General features: G+C 42.2%; 1 protein-coding gene across 3 annotated transcripts in view; it reads left to right on the forward strand.

Annotated features, from left to right (window-relative positions):
- The window catches only part of L1CAM (L1 cell adhesion molecule), a 99,760-nt gene that overhangs the window by 49,004 nt on the left and 37,323 nt on the right, over positions 1-13,433 (forward strand). For all 3 annotated transcript variants that reach the window (XM_088137747.1, XM_088137749.1, XM_088137748.1), the window contains exons 16-20: positions 674-871; positions 2,581-2,651; positions 10,113-10,332; positions 11,777-11,892; positions 12,884-13,103. In XM_088137747.1, coding sequence (XP_087993873.1) covers positions 674-871; positions 2,581-2,651; positions 10,113-10,332; positions 11,777-11,892; positions 12,884-13,103 — 825 coding nt within the window. The remainder of the gene's footprint in view (positions 1-673; positions 872-2,580; positions 2,652-10,112; positions 10,333-11,776; positions 11,893-12,883; positions 13,104-13,433) is intronic.

Consider the following 13,433-nt stretch of genomic DNA (forward strand, 5'->3'; position numbering starts at 1 on the left):
AGAAGGGGCAGAGCTGACACTGCGGGACTGCTTTCATCACTTGCTTTGGACTTGAACCCTCCCCTGGATGCCTCTGCTTGGAAGAAGTTTGGGCGAGCAGGCAAGATGTTGATCATAATCCCCACTTGCTTCATTCCTTCTTTTTTCTCTCACAGCAGCACTTAAAAACAATGTTGTGGCTGGAGAGTGCCATAGAGAGCAGCTTTGTATTTCTCTGTTTATATTGCCACTGTTATTTGTCACTTAGCACAGTTTAAAGCAAGGCAATCAAGAAGATTAGCTGATTGGAAAGATGCAGTTGTCTGTGATGTGTAAAATGACTCAGTGCTTCAGAGATACCCCTGAATTTTGAAGCTAGACATAAGTCATGCATTAGTGAAGATGTCATTTTTACATTTCTCTGTTTCTGAGTGTGTAGAAATACAGAGAATATTCAGTCAATTGGATTCCTATACTGTATTCAGTAATTGAGTTGCTGAATGCCTGGATTTGCACATTATACTGAACCATAAATTAACCACATCTATGTACAGGCACATTTTAGCTTAGCTTGTAGCATGAACCTAGGAAGGAAGTAGGATCCTAGTTAAACATGACAGCGATTTTAATGACCTTTGCCTGCCTTTTTTTAACCATTCAAACTCTGAGAAAATGCTTCCCCTCTCCCTTGCAGAATATGCTGTGTTTTGTAAAGAAACCAAATTTGGGTCAGCAGAAATGGAATGGTTAGCCACCGTCCCAGGAAACCAGCCATGGGCCATTCTTCAACTATCTCCATTCAGAAATTATAACTTCTATGTAGAGGCCAGCAATGACCAGGGGAAAAGTGAATTAAGCAGCCAATCTGCCAGTCATGCCACAGATCCTGCAGGTAAGAAGGTTCAGGATGCTGGGAGAAGGATACAAATAGTCCTCAACTTACGACCACAATTGGGACTGGAACTTCTGTCACTAAGTAATGCAGTCATTAAGTGACTCGTGCCCAATTTTACAATATTTTTTGCCACGGTTGTTAAGCGAATGTCTGCGGTCATTAAATGAATCACACAGTCATTAAGGGAATCCAGTTTCCCCCATTGACTTTGCTTGCTGGAAGCCCCCTGGGAAGGTTGCAAATGGTGATCACATGACCCTGGGATGCTGCAGTCATCGTAAATAGATGCCAGTTGCCAAGTGCCGAAGTTTTGATTGTGTGACTGTAGGGATGGTGCGATGGTCATAAATGCGAGGACAGGTCATAAGTCACTTTTTCCAGTGCCATCATAACTTCAAATGGTTGCCAAACAAATGGTTGTAAGTCAAGGACTATCTACAGTATATAGGGATGGAAACTTCCTATGGGCAATGGTTCTTGTAAGAGTTAACACAAACATGCCTTGCTCAAAACAGTCCTGGTTCACATGCATTGGCTCCTAATACCTCTGGGACAGGCATGCCAGGCCATTCCTGACTGTAAGTGCTGTTTTGTCCAACAAGGTAACAGTGGCTTCTTAGTAAACTAAGCCCAAGTAAGAAAGCACTTGCTCTTTGGTTTCCGGCTTGCCATCGTACTGTGGTAGATCTGAGTTGACAAAAGGCAGAGTGCCAATTAAAATAATTAACAGATCAACAAATAAATAAAGAAAATGGGTTAAGAGATCCTGAACGTTTCAGAAAATAGTTCCTAACTAGTCTCTGTAGTTGAGAAAATGAACTTTAAAAGAGCATTCACAAAGTTGATGAAGGATGATTCCACACAAGTGTGTGACTTCAGTGCTCTGTAAAGCTTCTTGTCCTTTGTCCGCTAACAGAAGCATTAAAACTCTACACTAACTATGAATTATACGTTGTTCTGTTGGGATTTTCATGAGTGGTCTAGAAAATGGAATCGGGGGTTCATTAGAATCAGTTACTCCGAGGGATGGTGGGCTCCCCTTCATTAGATGCAGACAGGTAAAGGCTAGACAGCCATCAGTTAGGATGTTTTGAGTTGGATTCCTGCACTGAGCAGGGGGCGGGGCTCCATGGCCCTTTCCAACTCTGTGATTCTGTGGAAATTACTTTTCCTACTGATAAAAGACAAAATAGGGAATAGATGCAGGCTGCCCCACCTTCACAAAAAGGCAAGCTTCCACTGAAAAATGGCAAGGAAACAAACCAAAAAAAACCCAAGAGTTTTGCTGCCCTAAATTGCATCATGCATGCATCCATGCATGTATGTGTGTGTGTGTGTGTTTGTGTGTATAGTCTTATCTGAAATTAAGATGCTTGCTGAAATAATCTGCTTATATATATATATATATATATATATATATAGAGAGAGAGAGAGAGAGAGAGAGAGAGAGAGAGAGAATTATCTGAAATTAAGATGCTTGCTAGAATAATCTGCTGATGATCTTAAACTTCATTCTAATAAATACAGAGCTCTTAGATTCTGTTTGTTGGTTTAAGTGTTTTCAGTCTAGAAGGAAGGAACTCTGGTATTACCCTCAGTTGCATAGCTGCCTCTCAGTCTGGGAGGCAAAGTGGACGCTTGCTATTGGTTATTACAAGACAGACAGACAGATGTGCCAATGTAACTCTGGTCTCTATGTTTTCCAGCACCTGAGCGAAACCCAGAGGATGTTAGAGGAGAAGGAAATGAAACCACTAATATGATCATCACCTGGACGGTAAAATATTGATCCTTTCGCCTCCATGATACCGGTCCCAATCTCCTGTGCTCCTCACTCACAGAGTCAGTGCCATTGGCATCATTTGCAGGGCTATGTTCGTAGTGAGCGAGGGGCTGCTAGAGTTGTTGAATTTTTACTGAAAAGAAATGCTGAGAAGCCCCTTGGGGGGGGGTAAATTTTCAAGGTTGATGGGTTTAGTTTTCATGGAAAGAGTTGCTCTATTGTATAAGGTCCTTGAGCATGTCTGCACAAATATAGCTCACTGTCATGAGCACAGTCCACTAGCTGGGTCCATAGGAGGCTTAAACAGACCTTCTTGATTAGAGATCCACATTTGACTAGCGCAGGCCTCTTTACTCTATACTTGGCGGAGACTGGGTGCCTCTTCAGGAGTCGGGGCATCGCTGCCTCCTTCAAAAGGCAAGCAGCATTTTCCAAACCCAGCTATACACATCCTGTTCAGCTAGTTGAATTTGCATTTCGCAATGCTCTGAAAACAGTCGTGCGCTGATGGGTCTTTGGGTGGAAGGGTGCTTACATTCCTGTGATATCTGAACTCGAATCTTTCCAGTTTGCACCGTTATCCAAACGTGACCATAATTTATGAGAAACTTTAGTTGGCTTGCTTTACATCCTGCCCCCAGAGATCAAGTGGATGAGCACACAAGAGCTTTTTAATAACAGCTTCTTGATTGTGACATTTCCTCTTGAGAAGTTGTGGTTTGCTTCTTCCTTATTGTATTTTAAATGGGAAGCGAAGGCTGTTCTGTATCACCAGACTGTTAATGTTGTAAGCTTATCACATCCACATTCCCTTACGGGGTTTATTTATTTATTATTAAACAGGTACCTTGCTGCTAGGCATATATAAGCACTTAAGGCCGTTGACAGCAATACATATATGTTGCTTATGTGCAAATATGCTAAACTGCTGTTTCTTTGCTTGCTTCCTGCACCATTCAAAATCATGTGGGCTTCTTCATGCTGGATCTTCCTTTATTTAGGTTGTCATGCGTACTGGGGCTCGACTTGCTGTGTGTGTGAGAGTGACAGTCAGAGAATATGTGTGTTGCAGGGCGTGGAAGTGGTGTCTGTGTTGAAGCCGTGTATGCACCCCCCCCCCCAATTGTCCATTTTAGTCTCTTAACTCTCTTTGGGTTTACTGTGTTGTTTGCATTCCGGCAGAAATAGGTGGCCGCATACCAGCGTGCTTCTGTTCCAGAATTGTCTCTGGATTGTCACGCTTGTCATAATGATGGGATATTTTGGCTGAATTCCCAGGAGGGAGCTGATGCCAGATGCTTCAGTTCAGAGAGGCTTCTACCAAATTCAGCTGTTCCTCCTGCTACAGCTGGGCTGGCACTGGTTGCTTCACATGGTTCACTCGTAGCGCCCAGGGGAAGATGCCATGTAAAATCCCACACATTGCAAAGATGCCAGTTGCTTTTTGTCTCCTGAATTAGAAATGTCTTTCTCTTCTTGGAAAAGGGGGAGTTGGTTATGGAAATTCTCTTCCTTGTTGAAGCCAACGGGATTCCCATAAGCACTTTGACTCAGTAAAATTGGGATAAGAAAACTAGCTATGTAATCAAGAAGTGTTGGGCACGTCATAGTCTTAGGAGGAGGTTAAATGAACGGAAGAATTTAACGAAAAAGATCCTAAGATTTTTAGAATTTCCTCAGTAGAATTAAGAGCACAAATCTGGCTTATCACTTTAAAAAGTTTTGTTTGTTTGCTTGTTTGGTTTTTGGGCAGAAGACAAAAAGTAAGTCTTGCATCTGATGAAGAGATGTTTACACCTGAGAACTGTAATAGCCAACTTTAATTTTCCTTTAGGCATTGGCTGAAAGCACAGAAAAACGGCCCCTGAAGAAAATTTGGCAACAGCCCTAATTATTAGATCTTTGCTTTTTTCAGGCCCCCATCTCTTCTATCTTTGGGCCTTTATCTGCTGGTGCTTTGGAGACATGCGATGCTTCTAATGCATGGTTTCCTCAATCTTTTCTCTGTGTGGGGTCTTACTTTCAGAGTTGGCCATTGCTGTCTTACCTCCTGTTGAATCAAGAGATGGAAAATGAACACATCTTTTGCTTAGATGGCCAGTTGGGTAGCTACCTAAGGCAAGCGATTGGTCATGACAGGACTACTCGGGTTGATGTTCAATAAAGGAAAAGGGCAGTGGCACACTGCCGTTCTCTCCTGTTCAATGTACAGATTGTGAAAGTATACTTTTAAAAACAACAAGCATGAAACACTTTGGGCTGCCTCATCCCCCCTGCACCAACTGTTCCATTTTGTCAGCGGTCTCTCTGTTGCTACTTCAGGTAGGACAGGAACATAGAGAAAGTTACACTGGGCAATTGGACATTGTTTCAGTGTAAGCTATGATTCTTATGATAGTCTGCATGTATAAGGGGCAATAGGCCTATACACATGAGTGACTGCCTGAGGTCATGTTTGGGGCAGGAAATACATCTGCTCATGCGTGTGCACCTGGCTCACATTTTCTGCCTTTTCTCTGTAGCTGCATGATCATCATCATCATCATCATCAGAAGAAGAATTCTCAACACATATCCTGAAATACTGAGGGAACACTTCTCTTTTTTTCCCTCCAGTTTTCCTAGTTTTTATTTTTGGGGACATGGAGAAAGCCATTAGTAGCAGTGGGCAGTGGCAGGTCTGCTCAATGCTATACAGGTTTGCCCTACATAAAATACAAACACCAAAGGCACAGGCAACTAGAATCTGGAGGATAGGCAGCATACAAATTATTGTAAATTAATCAATCAGTCAGACAGACAATCAGTCAATCAACCAATCACAGTAACCACAATCCCAAAGGCAATAGTTGCCTCTTCCCTGGTATTCCCATCTATCTTTGGCCACTCTCTATCTCTCCTCCAAACACAATACAGTCAATGGTGACACATCTAGGTTTGCTTCATGGGCCAACCAAAAATGAAAAGGAAGCAGGATTCCCGTTGTCCTTTTCTATCCACATAAACAGCCTGACATCACAGCCAGTGATAGCCATGAATCCAAGGTAAGAAAAAGCAGCATATTCTACTTCATCATCCCTTTATTATCTCCGGTTTGACAGCTTGCTGCTGCCATGATTCTCACTGTTACAAGAAAAATCAGGAGTGGACATTCTGGATTGTGCATAGGAAGAGGTGATAAAGAGATAGAAGATCAAAGACCAAATACAATAGATTGACCTGTTGCTCTCAATCTGCCACCTTCTGGAATCCTTTGCTGCAACATGATTCTTCAGACTCATGGTTTTTGTATCATTGCCATCAAAGATCATATTATTGAGTTGAACACTACTTTGGAATGTTCTGGTCTCTATTCTGAGCTAGAGAGGGTGTATTTTTAAAATGCTATTCACTTTTCCAGGAATTTGGATAGGATGGGCTCAGTTATCTAGCTTACTGTGAGTGATACCTGCCTCCATTCTGCTATAGATATTGGAAGCCGACATTCCCATCACCAAGACAGAGGAAATATGAAATACTACACTATCTGATCTGCCGGCCAGGATCCTGCTTCCTGCAGATCTGAAATACCCACTTATTTGTGTGAGGATTAGGTCACAGGTTGATTTAGATTCAGGAACTGATTTGGTAAACTTAACTGTAAAGTTATCCATTATCTGCAAGGGTGCCTGCCTCCTCAATACTTTACAGAAAAGTAGTTAAGAAGAAATGGGGTAAATCCCCCTCCTAAGATACTTTAGGTCAGCTGATAAATTAGTTCTGTATGAATAATAATTCAATTGCTAAAATTCCTGTAATCCTGACTTTCTCAGCTCAGTCTTCTTAATGAAGGCACTATGAAAATCTTTCTTGGAAAAGGTACTTGCAATCTGGAACAGCACCCAAAGGGTAAGAATTTGTCTTCTGCACCCACATCTCATTGGTACAAAATTCTGGTAAGACACCCCCCTTTTATAACTCTTCCTCTACGTTCCATGGATCCTGCTTCATTGGAAACTAAACCTCCAGAATTTGGGGTCCGATCAACCCAGTGGTCTGCCCCAAAGTTCTAATCCCTTCAACTTTGATGCAAGCTCATCACAGTTTGGTGACCTTTCATTATAATCTCTGGCCCAGAAGTCAGAGACTTACATTCTACATTCTCTCTAGAGGAGAAAAATAGCCCTCATGTGAAACAGTTATCATTCTTAGATTATGCTTTTGAGTTCCAACAGAACTTTCAACCAATGCTCTAACTATACTCCAGATTCTGCCTATACTCCAAGTTCTGCCTACATTAGTTATGAAATGGCTTGGCTATATCCTTCATGCAACCCACATCTTGACAGTTGGAGAACCTGTATAATATAAACCATATATTATAAATAATATAAATTATATTTTAACTTAATTTAATTTAAATGATAAATGTCCTTCTTATTTGAACAATAGGAATGGTCACTTACTGCTTCAGTTGATTAGAAGATCTATCAGCTGAATGATAATCAACAAGTCATATTCTACAGAGATACTTGCTTTCAGAATCAAACGATGTGTGTTCAGCTTGATACCAGCTTTTCTATGAAAGAAGTTGGCATCCCTTCTGGCCCACTTTCTTTAAAACAAGTGGGATGTTACTCACATTAATATTGTGGAAGTCTCTGTATTATCAAAACAGAACACATGCCTAGGTTAGCAGATTGTAGCTCCAGCCTCTTGATGGTTGCTGCCACACTTCTCAGTATGCTTGACGTTGATTTGTGTGGGTCTGACCCAGGAAGCATGTGGAGAGGGGGAGGACCTACCATTAATGATGAGAGCTGGATCAAATGCAGAAATTGACAATGATAAAGGTAATTGGGAACAATTCAACCATGATCTCAGTCTAGCAGCTTTTGGTTTTAGGTTGTAGTTTCCACATCTTCACCCTGTACATCTCCATTTTGGGTTGGAGACTATTCCAGAGACCATTCTAACAACATCCTCTAAACAGGAATAGATACAAATATCAAGAGAAGAGGTATTTGGCAAGCCAAGCTACTATATATAAACAGAGAGGAAACCTCACTCCCTTGTAGCACTGAAGATGTTACAAAGCTGGGTAACGAAACGTCTGCAAGAAAACAACCAAGCTCAGAGAACCCGAAAGACTCCACAGATAACAGCAGGTCCCAGAATTTGTGTGCACTGGACCCTTGCTTTTCCTCCACACGTCTGTCTGAAAGTCCATGTCATTGGGCTCTGGGTCTTCATAGTTATCAGGTCAGGCTATGCCCCAGGGTTTTATAAAAGTCTCCCATCTTACCCAATGAATGATTACAGGGAAAGAGTTATTGTGCCAGTGAGCAATTTCTCTTGTCTACCCAATGTTGGCAGTAAGGGGGTTTACTGCATTGTTCCAAAGGATGGGGATACCCATTCAGTTCTGGATACCAGAGGCCTAAACTCCTACATCCAAACTACTAGGTTCCCAAAATTACCTTTCAGAACATCACTGCTTCAGTTATATCTGTGGTTCTTCAACAGATTGGAACTCGGTCTCAGTTTCTGCTTTGCTTAACTACTGATCTTTGAAATGGATGCATTCAGGGAGACATTGCATTGGTAACATTGCAAGCCAGGCAGCCATGTTAAGCTGGAAACAAATCATCCCACAAATGGATGCCCTAGTCTGAAGCCTTGAATCTTCTCCTCTTCTGCTCGGTCTGCGTCTGTTTGCATCTACTAACAAGCAGTGTCTGACGTTCTGTTCAAGATCAGAAATTGGCAGATGGCCGATTACTGGATTAAGTCACTTTTATATGTGTTTCCTCTAATCCCTCTCATTACTAAGATTTACTGTTGCCTTCTCCAGCCACTATTGCTATGCATTCTAATAACCCCACAGTGGCAGAGGCAACTAAAGGTTGCCTCTCTCACTGGGACTTTCTGTGGATATTTGAAGAAAACTTATTTTCCAAGGACAAAGCAGGATATATTACACAGACCTCCGAGGCCTCCATTTGATAGCATGGTTTCTCCTATAAGACGTTCATCTAGAAGGTCATGTTGCTAATTCCTAGGAAATCCTGTGCCCTTACGATGGACTTTTATTTCTAAGTTTGCTATAAAAATTGTAATATGTCAGTGATTCTTCTGCTTTTCTTTTGCCTAAAGAAAAAACGTCTAAACTTGTCATCTCTTTGGTTGTATGTCTCACAGCTAATTCAGTTGAATATGTTCCTGTAACAGGTTATACCATCTTCTTGCACAGCTAAATGTTTCAAAGATCTGTTGAATCGATATCCTTTATTCTGCCTGTGATGGAGTGCTGCCCCTTTGCACCCAGTTCCAACATGGAGTCTGTTTACGTTTCTCATTCTTTTAACAGCACAGCTGTGGAAACCTGCAATGCCTATTTGTATGCACCTGCTGACCTCAGAGATAGTATCTTTGATTGCAATCACATTGGTGCATCAATCAGGAGAACTCCATACTCTTCTGAGCAGATATTCCTTATCTTGCTTTCCATGAAGTCGTGGCCCATTTTTCGTTTTTACTGAAAGCTACTATCAAGAGGATGGGTGGGCTCACATATCGTGCTAAGCTATAATGCGACTGATTTGACTTAAGCTAAGCAAGATGTATGAGTCCATTCATTAGGGCTTTGTTATATATACACAAGGCCGCCATGGTTTAAACAATCTGGACTTTCCTGTTATGCATAAACACAACTAATTGATCCCTTCCATGAATTTACTTTTTTAAAAAAAGCTGACCAAACAAGTAATCACCTGCCAATCATCGCATCTTATACTAGTGCTCTCTAGTTAATGATAAAGGGATCAACTTCGTAATGTTTCAAATGCCCCAGGAAGGTCACCGACAAGACAGAAGAAGAAAAGAAACCTTCTCTTTGTGTTCCTGGGCAATTAGTATCAAGAGGCCTACTCCGTCTGATCTTGAAAATATTGGGACGAATAGACATCGATAGGCTTATCCCCCATTGATTTTTCTAATACCTTACTAAGGGCAATTGGGTTGATAGCTATTGTTTTTTCTTATGATAGCAAAATCCATGCACTGTGTGCTGCACGTCGCATATTATTTAGTCTGTCACAAATCTTTCACCATTCGTCTTCTTTAGGTGACCCAGAGTTCTAGAATGGCAAGAGATGGTGAAAAGTTCCCACCTTCATTTTGAACAGTATTCTCTCACAATTCTCCTGCCATGCTGGCTGGAGCAACTAGGAGTAAAAGTCCAAATTAATCAGTAGGGCACCAGACTGCCTTTCCCTGTTCGATGGCAACATACAGTTTTGTTTTGCTGTTGTTATGCAGGAGTGAAAATGGTCTCCTGGCCTGCATCAGAAGGGCTTGAAAAACCTGACAGTGGAAAGAGCTCTGTAAGAGTGTTCTTATTCAGTGAAACCTTTCTGACACCCAGCATTGCTGTTCATTTTCTCTCCTTCTCTTCCTCCTGCCTTATTTATTTCAGCCCTTGGCTCACAAGGAGTGGAATGCCCCAACACTGAGGTATCGCGTGCAGTGGCGGCTAGAGAATGAAGGCCAATGGGAAGAGATGGAAGTTGAAGCCCCTCCTGTGGTGGTGACAGATACCCCTGTCTTCTCACCCTATGAGATCAAGGTGCAGGCCCACAATGATTTTGGCAAAGGGCCTGAACCTCAAAGTGAACAAGGTTACTCAGGGGAGGATGGTAAGTAATGAGGAATCCTTTAACATTATGCCCGCAGTTTCAACAAAACTCAGCTATGTTACAAATTATGGGATTTTAAATCCCAACACATCTGGAGGTGTCATCTGGGAGGAGCTAATGTAGATTATTTCAGTGCCAACAGTGGTGGGAAACCAAATTAGGTGCTGAGCTCTGACCTCCATCTTTAAACAATTCAGTAGAATATTGTTGTGCTATCATGCTCCCCACTCTGGATATAAGATTTCCATTTTCCCCTCATTTCTGATAGATGAGGCATTTTTTAAATCCCTATCTCTGAAAATGTTTATTTTTGAAAATGAGAAAAGTTGTGATTACCTTTGATCCCCCACCTCCCATGTTTATGTAAGAGTTATTTTCTAAATAGCGTTCCAAAGAGTTACTCTTGCTTCCTCCAATCAGAAGAAGTCTGATAGCATCCTTGCAGGCTTGTTAATTTGAAAAGTGCTGCCAGACCTCTCCTGATTTTTGGATACCATAGTCTATTGTGGCTCTCCTCCTATAATGTCTTGCTTCCTTCAAGGACAGGTAGCTCTGTCGGACTGGGAGTGGTTTTACCATTCAGTAAAACAAATGGAGCAGGATTTATCTCCCACTCATACCCAGCAGAAACTCCCAGAAAGATGAGCAACAGTTTACACCAACAGTCATTCTCCTGCATAATTGGATAGTTTAGGCATACAGAAGTCTTTGAGGATGGAATGAATGTATTGCTTTCAACACCATAGTCATCTTGGTAGTACACAAATAAAAAATTACTGGAGACAGGTTCTTGGAATTGCTAGATTTTATTTTTTCTAAACTGGGGGTAGGCTACTGTCGGCTTGTTCAGCCAGCAGTCCCAACTCAAATTTCCCCAAAGGTCCAAGCTGAAATTTATGTAGTCCTGGGAAACCTTGACCCAATTAACATTCCAATGTTTAACCTACTTAGCTCAACTCAATGGGAGGTTCCTTAGTAATAATTTGTAATATTGCACAGTAAATTAGAGATTTGTTCTACCACTTCATCTTAAATTAATGTATCTTTTTGCCTTCAGTGACACTCCAGCTTTTTTCTCCTGTCTGTCCTATGCTGGCAGGAAGGAGTTTTTCTGCACTGTTCAGAAGGATGGGAATGCCCACTTCTGAGCCTTTTTTCTCTTTGCCAACTTTGCTTGGCTTCCAACTTGATAAAGCATATTTTAGAACTGAAAAGCTTGCTTACTATTCTGTGAGATTTGGAACTATCCTAACAGAGGAATTGCCCAACATATGTGGATTTCCCCCCCCCCCTCTTATGTATGGCTTTCTTTGGGGGTTTTGGAGTCTTGACACTTGCAGAATTCCCAGTGCCACTTCCCTTTGTAGAACTGCCAGGTTGAACTTTCAACTCTTCTTCCTTCCTTGCGGAAACGGTAAGAGTAAAGGACCCCTCTTTCCCCCAGTGCCTGAGGCTGTCCCGGAGGATCTGCTGATTGAGATGATCAACAGCACTACCATCAAGCTTTCTTGGATCCTTCCCAACAGAGAGAAAATCTGGGGACACCTCAAGGGATTCAAGGTATGGCACAAGAACTTTGCATTGGATCCTGAGGGACAGCATTGGAAGAGTTTTTTAACCTACTTGGTGCCCTCCAGATATATTGGAATTTGACACTTTCATGGGCTGCATAAATCTGGGCTACTGCTACATGGCAGCGAAGAATATTATCTCGTGCTTGACTAGATATGATAGTGCTACTCTTTGAATCCTCAAAGACCAGACTGGCAGGAGTATTATGGGAGTTAAAGTTCAAAATATTTGGAAGGCTCCAGGTTTGGGGGTGGGCGGGAGAAACCTGTACCGCCAGAATTAATGTAAACCTTGTCCTTCATACAAATTCCCAGGTTATTACAATATTGCATTTCCAAATAGTAAAACCAGAATAAATAAGGTAAAAAGTCAAGTGATGCAGAATAAATTTCACCAAGTAAGAAGAACTATGGAGAGTCCTCAGGTATAATATATCTACACAGGTGACAGGATGCAGATGCTTATGGTGCAGAACTGAGACTGACTTGCTGCAGAATTGCCTTTTAATTTTTTGTTTTTTAAACTCAGGGTAAACCCTGGCCTGTGGGACTTCAACAAGACTCTGAATAGAACTGCCATTCGGCCAGAATTTTACTGACCAGGCTAGAATTACAACTGAATGTAAAGTCAGAAATTATACGTTTTGTTTGTGTCATTTCCCTGCTTTTTATGACAGATTTCTTGTAAAAGGTGTCCTTCAGGGAAGGGAACACTCAATACATGCTGAAAAGCATTTTGGCCTTGTATGCCTTTTATTCTTACAAAATAAGAAGGAGAAGTAATTATTTACATGCTCAGAGGCCCTCTTCCATCACATTTTGGAGGGGAGGAGTGACCTATTCCGCTCATGATCAGAGACATTTTTCAAAAAACTTGCAAAATTGAGTGAGCCGGTGGAGGTGGAGGTGGGTGTCCTGGAATCTGGGCAAATAATGTCTCCCTCTCTCTTTCTCTGTCTCTGAAATTCCACCTTCACCAGGTGTATTACTCCAGGCTGGGAACCCTGGCAGAACGTAGCCGTCGACAGGCCCATCTTCACTTCCACTCCCACGGGGAACTGCTGATTTTGGGGAATGTGTCTGAAGTCACACTGGGGGGCCTCAGGCCCTGGAGCCGGTACCAGGTTCAGCTGGCTGTGTTGAATGGGCGGGGGGAGGGGCCCCGCAGCGAGGCCATGGAGTTTGTGACACCCGAGGGAGGTAAGAACCTGCTGCCTTTCGCCCGCAGACCTTTCCCACTGTCTCTTCCCCTCCATGCACCTTCTGAACTTCTTCCCAACTTCTGCTCCTACTCCTAGAAGCTCTCTCCATCCACTTTACTTTATTCAGAACTTGGATTTGGTAGCCCATGTGCAGGATATCAGAGAGAATGTGTAGAAGAGTTGAACTGTGAGCTGCAAGCAGAGAAATTCTTGGCTCGCAAACCAGGTCCTGGTATATAGTCTGAAAGGCGTGGGATGTGCTGAAACGAAGCAAGTCCAGGGCCACCCAACTTTCTACTGATTTCCTATTTGGAAATCCCAGTTACGG

The sequence above is a fragment of the Python bivittatus genome, unplaced genomic scaffold (assembly GCF_059951505.1).
Source record: "Python bivittatus isolate LINGU-HERP-01145 unplaced genomic scaffold, Pbiv_v1 ctg000220_np1212, whole genome shotgun sequence".
In the NCBI taxonomy this organism is placed as follows: Eukaryota; Metazoa; Chordata; class Lepidosauria; order Squamata; family Pythonidae; genus Python; species Python bivittatus.